Source organism: Gossypium hirsutum, chromosome A02 (assembly GCF_007990345.1).
Source record: "Gossypium hirsutum isolate 1008001.06 chromosome A02, Gossypium_hirsutum_v2.1, whole genome shotgun sequence".
In the NCBI taxonomy this organism is placed as follows: Eukaryota; Viridiplantae; Streptophyta; class Magnoliopsida; order Malvales; family Malvaceae; genus Gossypium; species Gossypium hirsutum.
In genome coordinates, this window is record NC_053425.1 from 923,414 (window position 1) to 946,960 (window position 23,547).

The following is a 23,547-nucleotide window of genomic DNA, read 5'->3' on the forward strand; positions in this document are numbered from 1 at the left end:
CCTAATTTTCTTTTTTAAATGTTAATTTTAATATGATATTATCAAGGGATTTTCAATTTTTTTTAGAAATTTTAAAAGTGTTGCGGATTGATTTTTAACTCGATCGATATGAATATTGTTGTCAATACAAGAGGATGTGGGTTCGAGTACGCTGAAACGCATTATCCTCCTATTAATGGGTTAGTGAGGAGTTGTAAGTAGTTTTAAGCATTTTGTAAAAGAAAACAGATATGATCAGAACCTACAGTGAGATTATGTAAAGAAGTTATAGATTTAGTCTTTGTGCTTTTATTTGATCAATTGAGTCTTAACTCGATTGGTATGAGTATTGTTATCAATATAAGAGGACGTGAGCTTGAATGCGCTGAAGCGCATTAGCCTCCTATTAATAGGTTGGTGAGGGGTTATAGGTAGTTTTAGGCATTGTATAAAAGAAAACAGATATTGTCAATGTAACATCCCGAAATAGGGCCTAAACGGAATAGTGGTTGCAAAACCACAAATTCGAAGTAGAAAATTTTATTTTATTATTATTTTGAGGTCTATGATATGTTTTCATGATTGTGTGAAAATTTCGTGAAGAAATTCTATGCATAAAGTGCTTAATTTGAAATTAGGGACTAAATTGAATAAATTGCAAAACTTGTGTTCTAGAAGTATTTTGCATAAAATTGAATTAGATTATTAATTAGAGGTCCTTAAAGAGTAATTTTACCAATTTCTAAGTCTATGGACAAAAATTAGACATGGATAGAATTTTTGGAAAGTTTAGTAGTAAGGGCATTTTGGTCATTTAGGGGTAAAATGAATTAAAATACAAAATTAAAAGCCAATTTTGCTCATCTTCAACCCCATGGCCGAATATAGCAAGGAGAAACCATGGCTAGGGTTTTTCAAGCTTCCAAGCTCGATTGCAAGTCTGTTCTAGCCTCGTTTTTAATGATTTTTACGTTTTTTAAGTCCCGATAGCTCAATTAAGCTTATGCTAGCAATAATTCAACCTAGGGTTCATATTTGGAAAAATACCCATAGGTGAAATTTGTGTATTTTGGTGTTTTATGATAGAATATGAGGTTTTAAGTTATGTTAGACAACTTGTATTACTCGGTTTTAAGCAAAAACGAGTAAAATAACTTAATCGGTAAAAATACCTAATAGTCATAAGTACATGTTAGAGTGTGAATTTGATACTGCCATAGAAGGGAAAAATGATCAGCATGTCATAAAACATAATAAAATAGCTGAAGTTTAATTTACGAGCTTTGGGGCAAAAGTGTAAATATGCGAAAGTTTAGGGGCAAAACTGTAATTTTGCCAAAATATGATTTTGGGTCAATTTGAATAATGTGAGCCCTAATTAGACTATATTTTAAATGATAGAGTAAGGAAAACTGAAATTCGGGCTAAAATGGGGAAAATACCAAGTTGTGGACGAAATGGTAAAAGTAGCTATTTTTGCATACGAGGTAAGTTTACAGTAAATAAATGCAATATTCTTTTATTTTACATTATTATTTTCAATTTCCAGCATTTATATACTTATTTTTTTGAGAATATTTAAAGTCGAATTAAAGGCGAAGTGACAGAGAAAAAGCATTAGGAAGCCCCGTTTGAACCTTAGGAATGTTAGGATATTGGGGTTGACAGGACAGGACAGGACAGAAATGAGCCATGTAAGTCCATATCAGATATATGGCTTTGGAGACAGGAATGAGCCATGTAAGCCCATATTATATATATATGGCATTGGAGACAGGAATAATTCATGTAAGTCCATGTCGAAGACATGGCATTGGCAGGATATTGATAGACAGGAACGACCCTAGTATCCTTAGTATTCCGAGTGGTTCAACGGGTCATTGTACACATTAAATTATAGTGAATTATCAGCAAAAGGGAAGGTAGATTATATTTATGAATAGTGAAAGGTCAGGTAAGAAAGAAGGTAAATGAGTAAAGAAGAAGGTAGAAAATGAGAAGTAAAGAAAGTTTATGAGGCTAGGTGACATTATGTATAATTATTCATTATGTTGAATGTTGTAATTTATTTGCTTGTAAGCTTACTAAGCCTAGTGCTTACTCTCTTCATTTTCTTTTTCTTATAGTTCTTATCAAGCCACTCGGGGATCGAAGGAAACGTCGGAGACCGATCACACTATCGAAGGAATCACATTGGTATAGTTAGACGTTTTGTTTTGTGTATGGCATGTATAGGAACTTGGTTTCTTTTGATATGATATGATCAATGAATGATGTGTAAATACTTGCTAGTGATTAACTAATAGAAGGGCTGATGATATACATGTTTAATAGTATGTATGAATAAGTAGTAACTATCACATGAAAACTAAGAAAAATGTGAAAGTAACTTAAAAACATATTCAAGTATAAAAAATAACGTGATTTTGAAAAATCACAAGGAATTGTAGAGACATGGGTTGATGGTGAATAATATATGAAATTAAAGCTCATTGTGTCTATTTTCATATGGATTAAGCAAAACAGGTAAAGGTTTTGTATTTTATAAGATATCTGAGTTTTAGTGAAATAGGGCCAGAGCGATTTCTGGATCCCCTGTTTCAACTTTAGAAATTCACCATAAATTTTACAAAAATAATTAGGTGGTTTACCTTATATGGTTAGAATCCTTATTGAATATAGTTTTAATAGAAACAAACGGTATAGTCATATGATTTTTGTACAGAGAGAAAAGTGGTTCGTAGTAAGTAGAGGCCAGTGCAGTCGAATTCTGAAATAGGGGTAACTTTAACTAATAAACTGTACTAATTGGCTAAGTAAAAAATTCTAGAAAAAAATTAGTAGATAGATATATGAGTCTAGTTTCATGAAAAATTTACGGATCTTAATTTTGAGTTTTGAAACTCGAGAAATGAATTTTTAAGTAACCATGACGCAGAAAAACAGTTTATTCCGAAAATTAAAATAAGTGGTTTAGAGTTGTTTAAAAGGTAAGATAAGTTTAGTAACACCTCAAGCTTGACTCCGGTGACGGTTTCGGGCGTGGGGGCGTTACAGTCAAAACTTATAATGAGATTGTGTAAAAAAGTTATAGATTTAGTCATTGTGTTTTTATTTGATCACTTTTAATCTTATACTTTTCGAATTTGTTACTATTGGTCTTTATACTTTTGAAATTTAGTCTGACCCAAATAGTAACAATTAAATTCATTTAGTTAAATTCAGTTACTAATGTTGTATTATGTGCATAGTTAAATATTTAGTCTGTTTTTTTAATTAAATCATTCTAAGTCTCTATATTTTTCAAGTTTTGAAATTTCAATCTTGACACAAATGATAGTTATTAATCCATCAATTGAATTTTTAGTGAGTAATAGGTAGAAATGATAAGCTGACATGACATTACACATAAAATAATATGTTTGGCACATCATATTTTAAAAATAGCAGAACTTTATTTGATGACTTTAATGGCAACTATTTGGTCAGGACTGAAATTTTAAAATCTGAAAGATGCAGAACCCACAATTCTTACAACGTACAGGGGCTAATGGTAGAATTTAACCCTTTTTCAATAAGTTTGATATTGTTTTTGATTGAGATTTTATCTCTCGAGAGTAATTGAGGATACCTGAAAAAGAGTCAAGTTCAATCGAGTGAAAGCGTCTCGTTGGGATGAATCGTGTGTGATACACGACTACCTACCAAAGAATATAAGCATTTACATTTGGTAAAGTTTGAACTCATGCCCTATAATGTACTATGTTATCATGTAGGCAACTTAAATTTTGAGTATATTTAAAATGTCAATTCGAATAAGACATAGAGCATGTAGGGTACTTACGGGCAACTTAAAATCTAAACAATATTTTAGAGTATAGAATTATGGGAAGTATGCTACCACTTGGGCAACTTTCGTTGATCTCACCATCAATTTAGGCATTAAATATCAAATTAGATTTAATATTGAGCATATTTAAAATACATAGATTAATTTATAAATGTGTGTGTATTTATTGCATAAACAACTTGAATTTGAAGTATGTAAAAAAAATAAAATTTTTCAAGTTCATTTTCTTGTTTATGTTCGGATTTGTAGCTACTTTTAATAACAATATTGTCTTCAGTATTTGAACCTATACAGTTTATATAATGTTATTAAGGCATGTGTTTAGACAATGTTATTTGGATAGGCATGTGTAGATCCGCCTATTTTAAACATGTATATTTTAAATAAATATCTCAATCCTCTTATCAATAATTCTGATTTCACTCTTGATTACAACACGACCAGGCTATTATTTGGATTATTTATTATTTGTTTATGTGCATTATATTATCTTAGAGTTCTTGATCAGGATGAGTAAAATCTGATTCAATTCAAAAAATTCGATAAGAAATTCAAATTTTGCAATTAAATAATTCGAGTTATTTGTATAAACTCGAATAAAAATCAAAATTTCCAGTTTAACTTGAATATAACTACACTCATCTGAAAATTTGAAAAAGAAATGGTAAAACTATGTCGTTTTTAATAAATGTTTACCTTTTCTAAAGTTAAAAGTCAAAACCATTTACCATTAAGTTAAAAAGCAAAACCAATATATTGTTTATGTAATTAAATAATCTTGTATTTTGCCTACCAGCTAAATAATCGTTTCATGTAAACACAACATTGAGTATAAATAATAGAATTTGTTAACTCGACTCCAATAGACTCAAAATTTTTTGACTCGATTTGATTCAATTCAAAAAAATTTCAAATTGAGTTCGATTGCTAAAATATGATTTGTCAACTCGACAAACTCGAAATTCTTTTATTCGATTTGATTCGACTCAATCGAATACTCACCCCTATTCTCGACGTCACTAATATGTACAATTGAATAATATTTTATTTAATTTATATTACAAAATTATTATGAGATTTATAATAATTTATGTAATTAAATAATGAGTTATATATATAAATCAACAAAACTGAATTCAAAAGGGTTAGAATTTGGATAACCTTATAAATTTTGTTAGAATTTATTTTAGGAGTGAAAATTGATTTATAAATTTTTAAAGGAGTCAAAATATAATTTTATCATCATATTAATTTATTATTGTTAAATTTTCAAAGGGACTAAATTAAAATTTTATCATATTTGAAGAGTGTTTGTCCCTGTTATGTAACAATGGTGTCGTGAGTTCATTTTCAATTTAAATATATGAATTAATTGCACTAAACATATTAAATTATAGTTTGAATTTTAAATATTAACTTTGATCTAATATATAACATATTAGATGACGTGACCTATTAGGTTTAGACATGTCACATATACTATATTATCAAATGATGTATATGCCACATGTAACAATATATCTAGTCCATATCATCCAATTTTAGTAACATTATAAAAATGAACTAAAATTGAATGACGTGACCTATTAGATTTAAACATGTGACACATGCTACATCATTGAATGATATATATATCACATAGAACAACATATTTAGCTCATATTAATTGATTTTAAAGGAATTATAAAATAAATTAAAATTTGTGGCTAAATCCAAATTCAAGTACAAATTTAAAGCCAAAAAAACTATATATACTAAGAATATTTAACATATTTTCTGGAAAAAAAAAAGTACCAAATTAACATAAACCAGAAAAAAAAATTCACATCGACCCAAATTACAAAAAAATTCCAGAAATTATCCTAAACTGATATTTATTAGGGAAAGAAAATAGGAACATAATACGACGTCGTTTGAATGGAAGTAGTTAGCAATAGTATGTAGTAGCCGACTCCCATAGACGGAGCGGGCAAGTTTTCAGTAGCTGATTTGCAAGTAAAAAAGGTTCAGCCAACGGCAGCACAGATCGCCCGATACGACGTAGGTTTCTCAATCCGATCAGTAATTTTTTTTGTCTTCTTCATAAAGTTCCATCTTTTAGTTCTCAAGAAATTAAAAACCCAAACTTTTTTTTTTTGCGTTTAATAATTTTTTTAGTTTTATAGTAATTTAGCTCGAATCAAGTAGCTTTCAATTTATTTATTTTTAATTTCCTTTTATCCAATTTGATTGAAAGATTGATTATTTATTTTGTTTTAAGTCATATGCATATAATTGTATCTGCTTAATGTAAATTACGAATGAAGTTCAGTTGCTATTAAAAAACAATGTGCTTGAATTGATTCTGACATTGGGTTTTTGCAATTTTTTCTTTTAATTATCTAAGCATCCAATGGCGGCAGCTGTGGAAACTTCACCAGTTTTAGAGATTTTAGGTACTTAATAACTATGCTTCTTTTCAGAATTGGGTTAAATCGCTATTTGAGGTTTGAATTTGACAGTTTTTCCCACAGGGTCTGAACTTTCTTTTGTCTAAGTTAGGCCTTGAACTAGGCAACTATTCTCATGTTGGAGTTTGGACTTCTTTTGGTCCAAGTTAGTCCCTGAACTTGGACAAAAAAAAATTCAGGTCCTAGGAAAGAGCCACCGAAAGTATTTAACCCTTTAGAATTTATTCTCTGTATATAATTTGCTAATTTTTCTATTATTTTTATTGAATATTTTTAGTTCGAGAACCGGATGGATATTCTATCTGGAATGGACCTCCATTCAAGAATAATAATCAACCTGGGATTAAGCTTGAAAAAGTTCCTTGCAGTAATGCTAAGTATAGTGAGGATGGTTCAAGGATTATGGTGACAAAAACTGACTCTGCTATTGGTATTTATGATTCCAACACTTTGAAAGAGATAAGATGTTTTCAAATCCCAAATGTAGTCGCTTCGGCCTTGTCCCCTTGTGGGGCTTATCTTCAAACCTTTCAGAAATCTACTACGCCGCAGGAAAAGAATGTGGTCTTATGGAGCATAGAGACCGGGGATCCTGTTTATGAGCAGTTCCAGAAAAACATGACAAAAGCTACATGGTACCATATATGAACATATACATATATTGGTTGCACACATTACATTATTTTAAGTGTACTTACTTGTAAATCTGTGTCTCAGGCCATCAATCCAATTCAGCTCCGATGAAGCTGTTGCATGCCGGCTTGCTACAAATGAAATACAGTTTTTCGATGCTGCTGATTTCTCTAAAGGAATTTCGCATCGGCTAAGAGTTCCTGGGGTGGCTGCAGTGGAGCTTTCCAGAGCTCCTGGGTCCCATGTGGCAGCATTTGTTCCAGAATCTAAGGTCGGTGTTTCTTTCACTTCCGTTGGTTTCTTATAATGAAAGAAAGCGCCTGAGAAGTGTCTAGGACTGGTATCATCTTGTCCCGGATTAGTAATGTTCTGATGATTTGTTAACATGATGTGTCTTGAACTTGAACATCGACTTGTCTCATTTGTGGAAGTGAAGGAACATGTCGAAGTTAGTTAAAAGCGTATAATAAATACTATATGATTTGATTGTATAGATTCAGGGTATTTCTTTTGCGAGACTTGAATAAAATGTAGACTTTTTTGTGTTTACATGCTAAGGATGTTAGATACTGATAACTGATGAGAAACGAGTAATGCAGCTTTAGTAAAGCATGTCTTCAAGAGCTAGTATGTAGGAAGTGTTCACATATAAAAGTGCCTTGAAGTTCTGGGACTGATATTTTTTGTGTTGTAAATTGGAAATGATTTAATTACCTCCTGATTGTAGATGTACGTGACACGGGAGCCTAACTTTTTACACTTTCGATAAATCTGGGTTTTGTTTTTCTTTTTTGTAGGGGAGTCCAGCTAGTGTCCAGATATATGCGTGTGCAAAAGAGTTGCAGAGCCAACCTCTAGCTCGACGAAGCTTTTTTCGATGTTCTACTGTGCAGTTACATTGGAACCATGGTTCAACAGGACTTCTAGTTGTGGTTCAATCTGATGTTGATAAGACTAACCAGAGCTATTACGGAGAGTCGAAGTTGCACTACCTTACAACTGATGGAGCCTTTGAAGGACTTGTTCCCCTTCGTATGTTCTTGCTTAAACTTCTGCTTTTTTTCCCCTTCTTCACCATGTACAATTTATTGACTTTGTTACCTATATTGGCAGGTAAGGAGGGGCCTATTCATGATGTTCAATGGTCATATTCTGGGAAAGAGTTTGCTGTTGTTTATGGATGTATCCTTTTCTCGTCATAGAAGACATGACCGGGTGTTCAACTCTTGGTTGATGATTGGATTTTGATTTTTATCAGGGCTACATTTAGCTAGTGTGTTTATGAAATGTAATGGGATTTGGAGTGATATAGCATGCACTTTTGATACCCCGAGGTAGGCTATTTATGAATAGATCCTCTAGTGTAGTACATACAAATCATATTTATGAATTATTTAAGGGTAATTTACACTAGTAGTCACTCAACTATTAATAAATTTCTTTTTCAGTCACCCAACTATTCAATTTTTTGTTTTTTGATCGCCAGTTGGCTAACGTAAAAATGGAAACACCCAAAAATCCAAGTTAGTTGGGTGACCAAAACATAAAAGATTTAAATAGTTAGGTGACCATTTTATAACTTTTCATAATTGGGTGACCATAAAAGAAATTTACTAATAACTTTTCATAGTTGGTGACAAAAAAAACTAACAGTTGGGTGACTACTAGTGTAGTTCACCCATTATTTAATTTGTTACATATAATGTGTTGACATGTAAAACAAGGGTATCCGTATATAGTGTATGGTAACAAGGGTTAGCCTTTCACTTCATTCTTTGATGAATCCTTTCTGCAACTGTGCCCCTTGACATACTTTCAGTTATGCCTGCTAGTGCAACAGTATTTGACAAGAAGTGCAAACCAGTACATGAGCTAGGATCTGGTCCTTACAATACCGTTCGATGGAATCCGAAGGGGAAATGTATCCTTTTGTAAATAATTCATAATATTCTTCCTATTTACCTTGTCTCATGAGCTTTAATTAACTGTTCATTGTACTTTTTGACTATACATATTTGTAGCCTTAAGTCTATGATATACAGTACTGTGTTTGGCCGGTTTCGGTAACTTGCCTGGCGATATGGTATGTATACACTTTATTTGCTGTATGTATTCACCTGGTGGAGTCAAGTTTGGTATTTGGGTGGTTCCTGTGGATTTGTTTCTCCGAGTCAGTTGACCCTTTTTCTTGGAGGGTCTTTGGCTTATATCTGCCTTCTGATATTTACATTTTGGTCCTTATGTTCTATTCTCCACTTTTTCTTTTCGCTTTGAGCTAGTTTGTCTTTGTTTTTTTTTCCCTCGTTTCCTTCTAAGGAAGGGACAATCTTTTGGGTTTTGTTTTTTCTTCTCATTAGGCCTCTTCTCAATGAATTGTCCTGCCTCCCTCGTTCTTGATGGAGCTAAAGTTTAGTTTTATGCTTCAGGCATTTTGGGATATTGTAGACAAAAAGCAGCTTGGAACAACTAGGGCCGAATGCTCGGTAACAAGTGAGTGGTCTGCGGATGGATGCTATTTCATGACTGCTACAACAGCTCCCAGACTCCAAGTCGACAATTGGTATGTTGATTGTTGATGTTTTCTTATAATGAGGATTTAGCTGTTTGCGGCTGCGAGTTGGTTCATTGGCTGAATTAGAGACCGAGTTGTTCTCTTTTAAAAACCAAATAGACTAGTTAACCTCAGTATTTCAATGACTACGGAGATACTGTTGTTAAGTGAAAAAGTACTAACATCCGTGCTATTATGTCTCCATATTTTATATGAATAGAATGATCTATGTTCTTTCCTCTCTTTAGAAACCATATATAGACGATAGTGATATCGTATCTACCATTTGACCCAAGTCAAGAGTAACCATTATTTACCAAATAGTTTATTTACTAATTTCCGATTTTCTTGTTTTTGAAGTGTTAAAATTTTTAACTACAATGGATCGTTGCTCTTCAAGAAGATGTTTAACAAGTTGTTCCAGGTGAGCATCGTGATTATTTAGTGCTCTTTTCATGAATTGGTTTTGTATGCACTTTTCTTTACTTGATATTCATCATGCAGGCTGATTGGAAGCCGGAGTCACCAGATAAGTTCGGTGAAATTGCTGAACTTATAAAGTCTGTTGGTTCTGTAAAGATTGAAGAAACCAAATCACAAGGTTCTATTTCATCAAATTCTCTAATGTATTTTAATTCGACATTGGATTGAGTTCGGACCATACTTGTACTTGAGTCCAATTAACTTAGATTTGATTATTAAATTCTCATTTGTAGATGTGTTGATGTTGTTTTACTCCTTTTCCAGGACAAGGGTCAACCACCAAAAAGCCTGCATCGGCTAACCCTCCTGTACAGAAGCCTGCTGCTTATCGTCCTCCACATGCTAAGAATGCAGCGGCAGTTCAGGCAGAGGTACTTCTCTGACAAGTCTTTAAGATAACAATTTGAATGAAATGCAACGTATAAACAAAAAACTAAATGATGAGTTCACTAAGCAGTAAAAACACTATTAGCGAGACACTATCAATACAGTATAATACAATGACCCTCTAGTTGAGGATTAGTTACAGTGTCACCCTGCAAACAAATACTTTTTGGATTGTATAACCTATATTATTCCGATTTTTCATTTTTCCTTGGAGTATCCATCTTTGATCTGTATTGGACCGTGATACGAAAATATGACCTCTGAGGCTTCTCATTCTAGCCAACTTGCCTTCTGAAATATCTTCGATATGATATTCCTATGTTTTCAATTTCTTTTCGTAAGTCCAAAAAAAAGAAAAATCTTTTCGTAATCCTGACTGTCTCTATCATTGTGTAATTGCAGTTGTTCGGAGGGAGTTCTACAGGGTGAGTTTTCTTTCATTATAAATTCCGTGTCTAACATCCATGCCGGTCTTTGATTTCCGCATTTTCCGATTCTCACATGTGTGCTCTAATAATGTAGAGAAATGAGCAAGAATGCACTCAAAAACAAGAAGAAGAGGGAGAAACAGAAGGAGAAAAAGGCCGCCGAGGCGGCAGCGGCATCTGGTGCTACATGAAAAATTTGCAGTTTTAGCTTAATTACCAATCAAACTATTTAGACCTTGATGCTTTGCAGTCGCCATTTACCAGTTTTGATATGTAGCATTCGTTTCTGTTTTCCTATTTTTTCTATGGGAAAGAGAGAACTGAGTACACATATATTGTTGTTTATGCGCTAGACATAACAAATTTTCACTTATCATAATTGTTTTTAAGATGTTATATATTTATTAAAAATTGACACATTGATAATTCGAGTTATATAAATTTGACATGTTCACAATGGGTTGAATCTCATTGTTCATACCTGGACATATTATTCCAAGCAACTGATGTTGAAACAAGGTCGGACAATGATATTTACAACAATACTAAAGCTTAATGTTTATCCTTTTAATTTAAGAACATATCATGGTATTATTAAAGAATAAAATAATTATTTTAGTTAAAATTTTTTTATTTATTTTTACTGTCAAAAGTTAATGTAAACGACAAAATAACCAGACAACTTATACATGATATTTCATATGTATTTCATGTTAATATATATAGATCAATTTTTACCGATAAAAATAGATAGATGTTTAATAGAAAGACTAGTTTGTTTCTTAATTTAATGCACAATGATTGAATTGTTCATTTTTTTAATAAAAGAGGTAAAATACAATCTGACTCTTAGTATAAAGATATCTATGGTGCTTTTACCAACATCCCATATATGTTCTGCAGCAAACCTTTCAGCTTTTGTCTGCATTTTCACTGTATTTCCATGATCCTTTCCCTGCCATTCATGTTGAAGGTACAAATCTATCCCTGGAAGACCTGAGAAACAAAGATAACAGTTAATACTGGTAGCAAAGGGTTGCTATTTTTTGGGAGCAAAAGAGAAAATTTCTATTTATTTGTAAAGTACAAATCAATAAACCAAAGAAATGACCAACGAAGTGTTGGGGATAACGTAAGGCACATTCAGGGGCGAAGCCGGGGGTGGCATGGGCCCTGGTCCCCTTAAAATGTAAAATTGTTATTTAGGCCTTTAAAATTTTTAAAAAATTTTAAATTAGTAAAGGTAAAATTGCACTTTAGCTCCTCTAAAATTATAAAAATTTAATTTAATCCTTTATAAATTATAAAGATATAAACTATAAAAAATTAAAATTTCATTCGCCCCCTAAAAAATTGTTCTGGCTTCGCCCCTGGGCACATTGCACTTCTTAGGAGAGAAACACAAATTCAATAACATTGTTGGGAGGAGAAACTACGAACTCTAAATATGAATCATACAAAACAGAAAAAAACAGCCAACAAAATGTGGTTGTACCTTGATGAGGGAAGAACTTCGCAAAACACACTGCTCCAGTATGGCGTACGATAACAGGTCTGAATGAAAGGGCTGCTACCATCAGCCACGGAGATTTGAACTGTATGCATGAATTTCAGGATTTAACCTACAGCTCCATCAATGCATAAGGAAAACAGGTAAGAATGGGATGGATGGAAACATTAATTGCTAGAGATAGCTATTTTGCCACTAAGGTTTGAAGCTGAATGCACGAATTGCAGGTTTCATATGAACTTTACAAAAGATTATAACCAAATAAACCAGCACTAAATTTTACAAAGCTCCAAATCCGAGAATACAACTCCAAGAATATATGTGGCTACTATATAAACCCAATAGTGTAAATTTTAAACTCTACTGCCAGTATATTATAAAATATCCTTTTTTTAATGGTTCCTAAGAGGTATGTTAATGACAAATTATTTTGTTTATCTGCATTTACTCAAACTGTTTTTTTCGAACAACATAGAGGATATTACGTCCTCTATTGTGTCTAATCTCCTCTATAGGACATCATAATTCGAGATGCAAAAAAGGCTTCATCTAAAGATATAGTTTAAGTTGGTATGCATCTTCATAAAGGTGTATTTGAGTGTAACAAGAGTTTACCTTTGAGTTGAAAGATCTGCAGGTGATTTGCAAAAGAAATAGTTGACATTTGGCTTCTTTGGTCTTTACTTATCTTCAAGAGCCAACTCTTTGTGTTCTATTTCTAAGTATGGGATATGTGCAATTTTGGGCCAGTCCCAACCATTCTTCTCTTCCAGGCGTCCTTGTAAAGCAGGGCATCTTTTGATTACCAGCCTTTGGAGTGTAAGGTAATGTATGCCTGATGGTAGCGATTGCAACATTGGGCAACTCACGATACTTAATTCCTCAAGAGAACCAAGGGACACCAAACCGGAAATGTCCCTCAGTCGTTCACACTCCATAACATCAAATCTCTGAAGGGAAGTCAGTGATCTCAGGTCCAAAGACAATGACATCAGTCTATCACAGTACAGAATACTCAAATGTTTAAGAGAGGAAGGTGCTTGGTTATTCTCAAATAGATGATCCAAATTATCACAATCGTAAAATGTCAGTTTCTCGATAGAGAAGTTTTTAAAGTAACAGGTTAAAAACTTGAGCTTGAATTTTTCTACCACCAAAGAGCAAAGCGATGGTAGATGGACTACTGAGTGCAGTAGCATCTCATTGCTGTCACAAAGAGCTAAGCTTCTAAGATTTGGTATAACTGGCAACACAGTCAACCTATGACATCCTTTGACCACAAGTTTGTCAAGGCAGGGGAAAACTTCAAGTGACAGGGGACCAGAAGATCCTTCTATACTCGGCCATTCCTCCAAGTTAGGCATATCATATATTTCAAGCTGTTCCAGGCAAGGGAATCCTCCATCCCCATAAAATTCAAGGCCTATTAACTGCACTTCAGACATTCCTTTCAAATAGAGAAACTTAAGGGAAGGTAGCTGTCCAAGCGGTGGAAGTGTTTGACAACTGCAACTGATTAATGAAATACTCGACAGATCCCGAAGACCCCAGTTCATCCATGATGGAAACCTGGAACCTTTGTATCCTTTTAAACAAAAATCCCTTAGGTTCAGGGGTGGGTAGAGGTATTCTAGTATTTTGGCAGACATTTGAGCACTCATAACACCACTGTGGCCCCAAGATAATTCCAATGAGTGAATGCTTACTTTCTTAAACAGCTCTGCGCCTTGTGCTTCTGCCTCCTTAGTCACATTTTCAAGATTCTTAATCTCTAGTCTCTCTTTAAGGTCCAGCTCTCTCAATTCATTTAATTTAGCACTATCAGATTGCTTTCCAAGAACGAATGTTGGCAGCTTCTCAAGAAGCCTCAACTTTTCAATCCCTGAGGGAAGATAAGTCAAAGAGCAGCATGATGAAACACCGAGATTTACCAGACTTGTCAACTGGGGGACAGTTTTGGGCAACTCTTCAAGGTTGTAACACTCAGAGAGTTCCAATGTCTGCAAATACTTCAAGTTAATGATGGTTTCTGGTATCTTTCTTATATATGTGCGAGATGCATCGAGGTACCTCAAGTGTTTTAAAGCCCCAAGAGAAACAGGCAACTCAGAAATGCCGCTTTGGCTAAAGTCCAACACGTGCAGGTGGCTAAGTCTAGAGAATATCGTATCAGGGATACTGTCAAATTTACTCGATATGAAAAGCAAAGTCCGCAGGTCTTCTTTATTACTCAAATATCTTAGTTGTGTTGACGGCTCAGATTCAAATACCAAGGAGCAATGATGAAATTCTTTAGAAACAAATTTCGAACTTTCAGGTCCCACAACTGAGCATGTAGTCAAACTAACAGTCAATACAAAATCATACACTACATCATGCATTCTGCAAAACATGTTGCCAGATTCATCTCTTACAATGTCCTCAAAAAATAAGCGTTGCAACAAATTCATAAAGCAGTCCTCCGCTATGTCCTCAAAAAATGAGCCACTTGTTTGCAGAAAACCCTCAGATTTCCACAACTGCAACAATTTTTCCTTACTGATCCAACATTCTCTTGGGAATATTGAACAATACGCAAAGCATAGTTTCTGATTGGATGGTAAAAGATCATAGCTGAGGCGCAGAACTGGCAAAATATTAGAAGTATAACTATACTTTTGCAGCGCCAGTAAAGCAAGAGTAGCAGCAGATAACCAATCGCCCATTTCTCCATTATAGGGCAACAAAGCACCAAGTACTTTGACAGCAAGAGGCAACCCCCCACAATGCGCAACAAGAATCTTGCTAATTTGTAACAATTCAATATTCTGTTTTTCCTCTTTTTCTTCCCTGGGTAACAATGCCACCTTCCAAAGCATATCCAAACAATCTGCATCATGCAAAGGCTGCAAGTAATACAAAGGCATGCTACCTAAACTATCTGCAACTTCAACTGAGCGAGTCGTGATTAAAACAGTGGATCCAGGAGAACCCACATTGAATGAGTTTATTAACATGAACCATAGATCCATCTCCTCAATACACAAATTATCAAGCACAACCAAAAATCTCTTCCTCAGCAGTTCCCTTCTAACACCATCCCTCAAGTCAACCAAGGTCGTAAATTTTTTAGAGCAAATTGCTTCCCCAATCCTTTCAACATTGAAACGAAGACCATTTCCAAGAGAAACCCAATATTTGAACCTGAAATTACGCCCTAGTGCCTCATCATTGTAAACCAGACGAGCTAGTGTTGTTTTTCCCACTCCTCCAACGCCTACAATGGATACCGCCCGACATATCTCCTTGGCCTCGCTCAATAATAAACTAATCACCTTATCCCTATCCGTATCCCTACCCACAATTTCAAGTTCTAGACCTAAAGAACTAGTTCCAGATCCAGAATTCAATCGAAAATAAAGATCTGGTCCCCAATTACTTTCCAGTGGCCAATTGCCTTCTCCGGCGAGTGTGGCCAACTTCTGGAGCACATTCGCTATCGGACGCCGGTCTCCAGTTTTAGTGAAGAAACCAAAACAACAGCTCATTAGTTTTTGATTCCTTACCTTGCGTATTTGCTGTTCATAGTCATCCACCAGATAACTCAATCGGTAAGCTAAACGTTTGACTTCAGTCAACCACAGTTTGATTTCCTCCGCCATTTCGAACCGCTGCTCCGCCACTGTAGTTAAGTCTTTGACTGCCGCCACAACACTTCGCGACCTGGTCAAGATCTCGTCGCCGCCGCGGCCGCCGCCAATTGAAAGGCAAATGGAATCCAACCTATTGAGAAGCGATTGGAGAAGGGGTGACACAATTGAATCCGCCATTAAACCCTGTCTCTAAATTACAGTTGAATTGGATTCCCACTATGGAATATCCAGTAAACCAAAGAATTTGAATTTAGCACCATATTTACATTAACTGATATTACCGAAAATGATAAAAAGGTGTAAATTTACGAAACTGCACCTTCTATTCTTAGTAGCTTAAATTGAACTTTGGTGTAATTAAACTTTTCTTTTTGGATAGAATCGTCAAACCATATTATATTTTCAAAGCAACGCTAGTTAAATAAAATTTCAGTTTAATTATTCGTGTCGGACGCTACAAAATTGCGCTTCTGAAATTTTAGTCCTTTAGTTGGCTCTGGTTTTCACCAACTTCGCTGATTGCGGCGGCCGGCGGTTGTTTATGGCTTGAGCTGAAACTTTACGGTTAGTTCCGCCTTTATCTAGATCTATCATTTCCTCTCTTTCTTTTTTTTTCATTTCTGAATTGTTGAAATCAAATTAAATTCGTTTAGTTTCACTTATATTTGACTTTGATTTCTATGTATTATTTTTAGATTTTTTTTTCCGAAGGGATTCTTGCCTCGGCCTGGTCTTCGTGGAAAATCAGATTTGTTTGAAGCTATTCTCGGTCAGTAATTCAAGGAAGATAATTTGACTTCATCCGTCTGGTAAATTATTGAATTTTTTTTATGTTAATGGAAACAATGTTAGATGACTACTTCTATCCATAATCACTAACCTTGAATGAGAGGATCCATGTTCTCCTTATTGTTGTAATAACAATGGAGCCACTTTGAGCCAAAAAATTAATGTAAATAATTGAATTTTGTTAAGGTGAGAGCGGAAAATTTTTCGAGGTGTTATCTGCTGGGAGTCGACTGACCTCTCAATGAGTCGGTATTGTTCCCAACAGTGCTCTCTGGCGGAGTTTTGTCTATCCACTCTGATGAATGCCCGACTTACCTAGCCCAAGTGGTAGCATAATTGCACATAAATTCTTACATTTGCTTGGTAGGTGATCCTCCACCACCAATGGTCCGTTTCAACGAAATGCTCTCGACTCTGGGAAGAGCTTCAGTACTTGAGGCTGCCTTTTTTGTTAAGGGATTTCTGACTCTTTCAAGAGAAATCTTCTTCTGTAAATCTTTTTTGGGGCTGCCTTTTTTAAACGATTGATGAACCTTTTAAATCTGTTTGTCTGGAAAATTTCTGATCTTCTATAAAACCAGAAAATAATGTTTGGGTAAACTACAAAAATAGTCACTTTTGTTTGTCTCATGTTAGTTTTCAGTCACTCATGTTTGAAATGTTACGTTTTAGTCACTTATATTATTATTTTGTTACGAAGTGATCACTTTTTCGTTAAGTTTTGTTATCTCCCTAACGGTAATCCTACGTGGTAGTCCAACTAGATATTACTGAATTTGCTAATACGTACTTCATTCAGATAAAGTATGTATTAACAGATTCACTAATATGATTATATATATATATTTACGCATGTATCACATTACAAAAACAAAATTTTAAATACTTATACATAATAAAACATGTATCTCATTACAATAATAGTTATTTTTCAAATAACATATCGTTTTATAATTTTATTTCTTATTTAATATTTTAATTTATCCGGATGAAGTATGTATTAGCAGATTCAGTAATATCTAGTTAGACTGCCACGTAGGATTATTGTTAGGGAGATAATAGAACTTAACGGAAGAATGATTACTTCGTAACAAAATAATAACATAAGTGACTAAAACGTAACATTTCAAACATAAGTGACTAAAATGTAACATGAGGCAAACAAAAGTGACTATTTTTGTAGTTTACCCATAATGTTTTTTAAACTTGTATCCCCTAATAAACTTCAAAATAGTACTTTATGGTTTATATTAATCGCGGTTTAATGTAATGAATCCGAGGTAGAGAAAATTGAACATTTATCCAAACCGAACAAGCCCTGTGAGAGTAGTTACAAATTATTTCAGGTTTTTGCTTGATACTAGAGTTGATGGCTTTATATGGTTTTAATTTGGTGGCTTATTTTCTGCAGGTGAGATGGATTTTAGGCAGGATAACGGTTTTTCACATGTGGTTTCCTGGTGTAAAAAAATCACGGGTGCAAAATACCGGAAAAAGATTTATCCGGCACTTAAACCAAAGACTGAGTATCTGTTTGATCTACGAGATTCGGTGAAGGAAGAAATGATCAAAGAATTAATGGTTGGGACAAAGCGAACAAAAGAATTTCGAGAATGGCTGATCAAGGTGAGCGAGTTTGAAATTAATGCAAGAGAATTACTGCAGTTCCATGAGAAGACTTCGGATAACTTGAGGTTTTCCAAGAAGCAACCACATGCTGATTTGATGAATGTGCTTGATGAAATCACCCGTCTCTTGGAGAGTTCTCCGTTGCAAAGGGCAACTAGAACAAGGAGTTCTTCAATGATTGAGGGCAAGAGCTTTGGACTTGCTGAAAGAACTTCAAATGCTTACTTGAGGAGCAAAACTGAAGATCCCCTTGACAAGTATCTAGAAGATGGAAGATCTTGTGCTACGGGGAAGGAAGTTGAAAGGGATAAAGAGATACCACTTATTAAATATGGTAGGAAGTTGCGATTACAAAGAAAAGTTGAGGGAGATCAGAAGCCAAGAATAAGGACCAGAAAAAGAGGATCATCTCAGGCGGAGACCAAAGATGGATCAACTACAACAGTTGGATCAATGATTGACATGGAAGCTCCTTTATCTGGTAATTCAGGTTCTTTTTGGTTGAAACCTTCATTGATTCCAAGCTCTTTATCGCCATGGGATAGAGTAGACCTCAAGACAAAGTCTGAGGAGGTATCATCTTCACTAACCAACATCTTACCAACTGCTGGACACGAGATTGAACTTATTTCTTTTGAAGAAGGAGAAGAAGAAGAAGAAGAAATGAAACCATCTCTGCGACCTGAAATTTTTAAGGCCGTGCTTAATGAAATTGAAGAAATTTCCTCCAGTCATGAAACAGAATCTGAGACTAGTTTACCAGCAGCAAGTCGAATTCCTGAATCACTAAAAACTGTCAACCAATCAGTTGAACCTCCTATTGAAGTGGGAGCATTCATCTCTCCCCAAAGAGAGATACTCTCGGTAGATACGCTTTCAGTAGCATCTTCGGAAGAGGAAATTCTACTTACTGATGAAGTGGAGACTAAGGGTCCTAGTCAAACTGACGCCAAGACAAATGTTGAGCACACTGTGTTGAAGATTTTGGAATTTTTGAGCAATGATACAGTCAGAAGAATTGGTGTTTATGGCATTGAAAGGGTTGGGAAGACGACTGTGCTGAAAGCCTTTATTGCTCATCCCCAGATAAAGGACATGTTTGATTTGATCATTTGGGTGACAGTATCAAAATACTGGAGTATAAGGAAGATGCAGGATGAAGTTTTAAGGCAATTATCAACAGATTTCAAGTCTGAATCTGAAAATAGAGAAGAATTGTTCCGATCTTTGGAAGGCAGGAAGTTTTTGCTTGTTTTGGATGATGTCTGGGAGAGTATAGATTTAGAAGCAGTCGGTATTCCTGATCCTAGCTCGGAAAATGGCAGTGCGATAATACTGGCAACTAGGAATTTGGAGGTTTGTGATAACATGCGTTTCATAAATATGATCGAAGTTGGAACTCTTTCTAATGAAGAAGCATGGAAGCTGTTCTGTGAACAAGTAGGTAGAGTTGTCAACATACCAGGTATCCTGCCCTTTGCTCGGGTTATCGTTGAGAGGTGTGGTGGTCTGCCTCTGCTGGTTATTGTCACTGGAAGAGCTCTGTCAGGGGAAGAAGATGTCTTTGCATGGGAGCAAGCATTCAAGCAATTTTCAGGGCCTTGTGGAGATCTAAGAAACCGAAATGACGTAATCCAATTGTTAAAATTCAGTTTTGACCGATTGGAGGTTCATGACATTCAGAGTTGCTTCCTTCATTGTGCTTTTTTTCCTGAAGATCAAGAGGTTAATATTTCTGAATTTGTTACATATTGTATCGAAGAAGGTTTGATTGCCGGGAATACGGCTGATGCATATAAGAGGGGCCATGAGATAATTACTGTTCTCGTACATGCCTTTTTGTTAGAAACTACTTCCAGTTCTTCCATCATAATGCATGATATGATGAGAGACTTGGCACTGGCCATTTTGTTGCAGGAAAAAGGCAGTCAATTTCTGTTGAGAGCTTACTCAAAACCGGTGAGCCAAGAAAATCATTCATCGCTTATACTACGTGAAAGCCCCGAGAACAATAGATTGTTTATTCCCGATGGTTGTCAATTCATATTGAGAGCCGGTTCAAGACTGACCCAACCACCTTCAGTAGAAGAATGGGGAAATTCTAGTATGATCTTTTTGATGGACAATAATTTGTCCGCTTTACCTGAGAGCCCAAGTTGCCCTGGACTTTTAACACTGTTTCTTCAAAGAAATTTCAGGCTCAGAGTGATACCCGTGTCCTTTTTCGACTGCATGCCTTGTTTGAAAGTGCTAAACTTGTCAAATACCCGAATAAAGTCTCTGCCAAGAACAATTTCAAAACTTGTAAGCCTGGAAACTCTCATCCTTCGTCATTGTGAACGCCTTTCTATGCTTCCCTCTGATATTGGATCCCTCAAACTTCTTCAAGTACTTGATCTTAGAGGCACTGAGATCAACTTATTACCTGATGAGATCCGTGAACTATCCTCTTTGACATACTTTGATATATGCTTCTATGGATCTATCAACCGAAGTGAGCATCTTAAATTGCCACAAGGCTTGATTTCTAGTGGGATAATATCGAGGCTCAGTACATTGCAATCACTCGGGATTAGGGTGTGCCCAGGAGATGAGCGGTGGGACAAATGTGTCAAATCCATCATTTACGAGGTAAGTAAATTGACGGGGCTAACTTCTCTGTCTTTTTATTTTCCAGAAGCAGAGCTTCTTGAACTGTTCCTCCAAAAAAGTGCAGCCTGGATTGATCAATGCTTAACCGAGTATAATTTTGTGGTTGGCCGTGACATCAAGCGTATTGTCTCTCGAGTTCCACAATACGTGGAGCTTGATTATGATCAAACAAGCCAACGCTTGAGATTTGTTAACGGTGAGAAGATACCTGATGCAATCGTCAAAGTACTAGCATATTGCTCAGCTTTTTATTTAGATCATCACCTGGACGTAATCAGCATATCGAAGTTCGGGATTGCCAACATGAATAAGTTGAAACACTGCATAGTAAGTGAGTGTCCCACAGTTAAAGCTGTTTTGGACGATAAGGAATTTACCGAGGTTGTATTTCCATGCCTAGAGCACTTGGATCTTCACTATTTGTGGAATTTGGAATACATCTGCAACGACCTTCTTCCTGAAGGAAGCTTCACTATGCTACGGATCCTGTATGTGCACGCATGTCCAAAGTTGAAGTACGTCTTGAAAAGCTCCATGCTTCGATTCTTCTTGAACCTAGAGGAGTTGATAGTCGATGATTGTACAGCAATCGAGAAGATCATACTTGACGATGATATGACCACTGAATTGAGTCACATGTCGGATTCCAGTTTCAAAAGACTAACTCTTCACTACCTTCCCGCATTAGTAACCATTCGAGAAGGTGTTTGGCCCTCGTTCGAATATATCAGTGTATGCAACTGCCCTAATTTCAAGAAAATCAATTTAGATTCCAAGTCGAAACACACACTGAAGGGGATTAAAGGTGAGAAGGATTGGTGGGATTCATTAGAATGGAAAGAACCTTCTCTAAGCATACATTTCAACGACTTGTTTACTCTAGTTTCTGAGGATGATATATGAGGAGATAGTATCAATTGATGCTATTTTCATCGCTTGAGTCAACGATGTGTAAGAACAAAAAAATTTTACCTGCAGAAAATAAATCAAGGCTGAAGAGGTATTGTCTACTTTTCCTTTTTTCTTTTCCAGGATTATGAAGCATTTATATTTATTTGAAATTCAAGCATGCTTATATAATAGCTGAATATCACTTAGCAGTGAGTACCTCGTTATTTCTTCTTCATATTTCCTAAAGTATCCATGTACGGCACATTTTCGCAAAAATTGGGTTCCTGTTAACATCGACAAATAGTAAAAAGGTAATTATTTGATCAACTCTTTGGTAAAAGTAACATGAGAGCTCCTGCTCCTGTATTAGGAGGTCGATTGTATTTTGCCCGTCTACTAAAAAAGGGGCAAATTAGTTCTTATATATTGGATCAAAGAGCAAACTGGTCTTTCTATTAAAAAAATTCATCCATTTTTTTCTATTAAAACATGAGGTACAAGTGGCACGCCACGTTATTGTCATATTTTAACCGTACAAATTGATGAAATTTTTAACCGAAATGACCAATTTGCTTTTTAGTTTAATTTATAAGGACTAATTTGCCTAATTTTTAGTAGAAGGGGTAAAATGCAATCCGATTTCTTGTATAGGGGCCTTTATCGTACTTTTATTCAATTCTTTTCATCTAAATTGTGGTTGGTTCAATGTTTCATGGTTTAGCATGCCTTATTTGATACTTTGTTTTATTTTTCCATGCATAACTTTCCAATCAAGATTATTGATAATTCACCTTGTTTAGGTCACTCCTTGGGGAGCTTTGAAATTCCTTGCTGCACAGAGTTTCCGGCAGCAAATCAGCTCTTCACACTGGCAAACAAAGAGAAAGGCGGAAATAGCAGTCCATTGACAACCAGTGCTATTGGTATAGCGAATGCAAACAATTAGAGGTAGCCTTTTCTGGAACAATTGCCGAAAAACAGAACTACCATTGTAGATAAAACTATTGCTTCCTTCCCAATTCCCTCATGGATTGCCCGTAATGTGTTAGAGGAAGTAGACAAACAACCATGGCAGCATCACTAACAACACTTGCATCCGTTGACAGTCGATTTATCGGAATTCCGGAAAGGTATGGGTCAAGAACTAATATTTTTTGTTCTCGATACATCTAGACATGTCGAAGCCCTGAATTGAGGGTTTAAAGACCGTGTTATATTAGGAACTTTCTCTGATTATTTTGCCTTCCATGTATATAATTTGTTGTCATTTTGAATTAACTTAATACAAGGAACATGTTTTTGTCCAATTCTTTAAAATGGGGTTGTTTAATATTTTTTTTTTTAAAAATGATTTTAGTGTTGAATAAAATGTAAATTGCAAAATACTACACTTAAATACGATTAAATTTGACTGCTATGTTGAGGCAATAACAGTGCCAAATCAATCTTTTTATTTTATTTATTTAATAATATAATAATTAAATCGATCCATTTAATAATAAAAAAACTAATTTAATTTAATTTGTATAATACAAGCATCACCTAAGTATTTTAACCTAAATTATAATATATATTTATATATATGACTACTAATCAAGAACTTAACGAAAGTCGAAGGCTTTTTTTCTTTGTAGGTATTGCATGTGCATTATTGTTTAAAATGACTTTCGAAAATTTTGGTTT

The 23,547-nt window shown here is 35.0% G+C and overlaps 3 protein-coding genes across 7 annotated transcripts; 2 read left to right on the plus strand and 1 right to left on the minus strand.

Moving 5' to 3' along the window:
- The first annotated feature begins 5,723 nt into the window (after positions 1–5,723).
- Positions 5,724–11,134, plus strand: LOC107927403 (eukaryotic translation initiation factor 2A). The gene is made up of 14 exons (XM_041087860.1): positions 5,724–5,869; positions 6,216–6,264; positions 6,557–6,914; positions 6,997–7,183; positions 7,710–7,944; positions 8,026–8,094; positions 8,732–8,833; positions 8,955–8,995; positions 9,339–9,472; positions 9,824–9,887; positions 9,968–10,064; positions 10,211–10,317; positions 10,736–10,758; positions 10,856–11,134. Exons 2-14 carry the CDS (start codon positions 6,222–6,224, stop codon positions 10,950–10,952), a joined length of 1,557 nt encoding a protein of 518 aa, XP_040943794.1. The 5' UTR covers positions 5,724–5,869; positions 6,216–6,221; the 3' UTR covers positions 10,953–11,134.
- Positions 11,135–11,432: 298 nt separating this feature from the next.
- LOC107927459 (putative disease resistance protein RGA1) lies at positions 11,433–16,301 on the minus strand. Of its 2 annotated transcripts, none has more exons than XM_016858517.2 (3): positions 12,887–16,301; positions 12,257–12,356; positions 11,433–11,757 (listed from the first exon to the last, which is right to left on the minus strand). In XM_016858517.2, the coding sequence occupies exon 1, from the start codon at positions 16,078–16,080 to the stop codon at positions 12,952–12,954; it is 3,129 nt and encodes a 1,042-aa protein (XP_016714006.2). In that variant the 5' UTR covers positions 16,081–16,301; the 3' UTR covers positions 11,433–11,757; positions 12,257–12,356; positions 12,887–12,951. The 2 variants fall into 2 exon arrangements, with proteins under 2 accessions (XP_016714006.2, XP_016714005.2); XM_016858516.2 differs by having other exon boundaries at positions 12,257–12,383.
- A 44-nt stretch (positions 16,302–16,345) lies between these two features.
- Positions 16,346–23,171, plus strand: LOC107927458 (disease resistance protein At4g27190). 4 transcript variants are annotated; one of them, XM_016858513.2, is made up of 5 exons: positions 16,346–16,467; positions 16,599–16,712; positions 16,879–17,055; positions 18,104–21,973; positions 22,665–23,171. In XM_016858513.2, exons 3-4 carry the CDS (start codon positions 16,995–16,997, stop codon positions 21,874–21,876), a joined length of 3,834 nt encoding a protein of 1,277 aa, XP_016714002.2. In that variant the 5' UTR covers positions 16,346–16,467; positions 16,599–16,712; positions 16,879–16,994; the 3' UTR covers positions 21,877–21,973; positions 22,665–23,171. The 4 variants fall into 4 exon arrangements, with proteins under 4 accessions (XP_016714002.2, XP_040943792.1, XP_016714003.2 ...); XM_041087858.1 differs by having other exon boundaries at positions 16,599–16,672; XM_016858514.2 differs by lacking the exon at positions 16,879–17,055.
- The last annotated feature ends 376 nt before the right edge of the window (positions 23,172–23,547 follow it).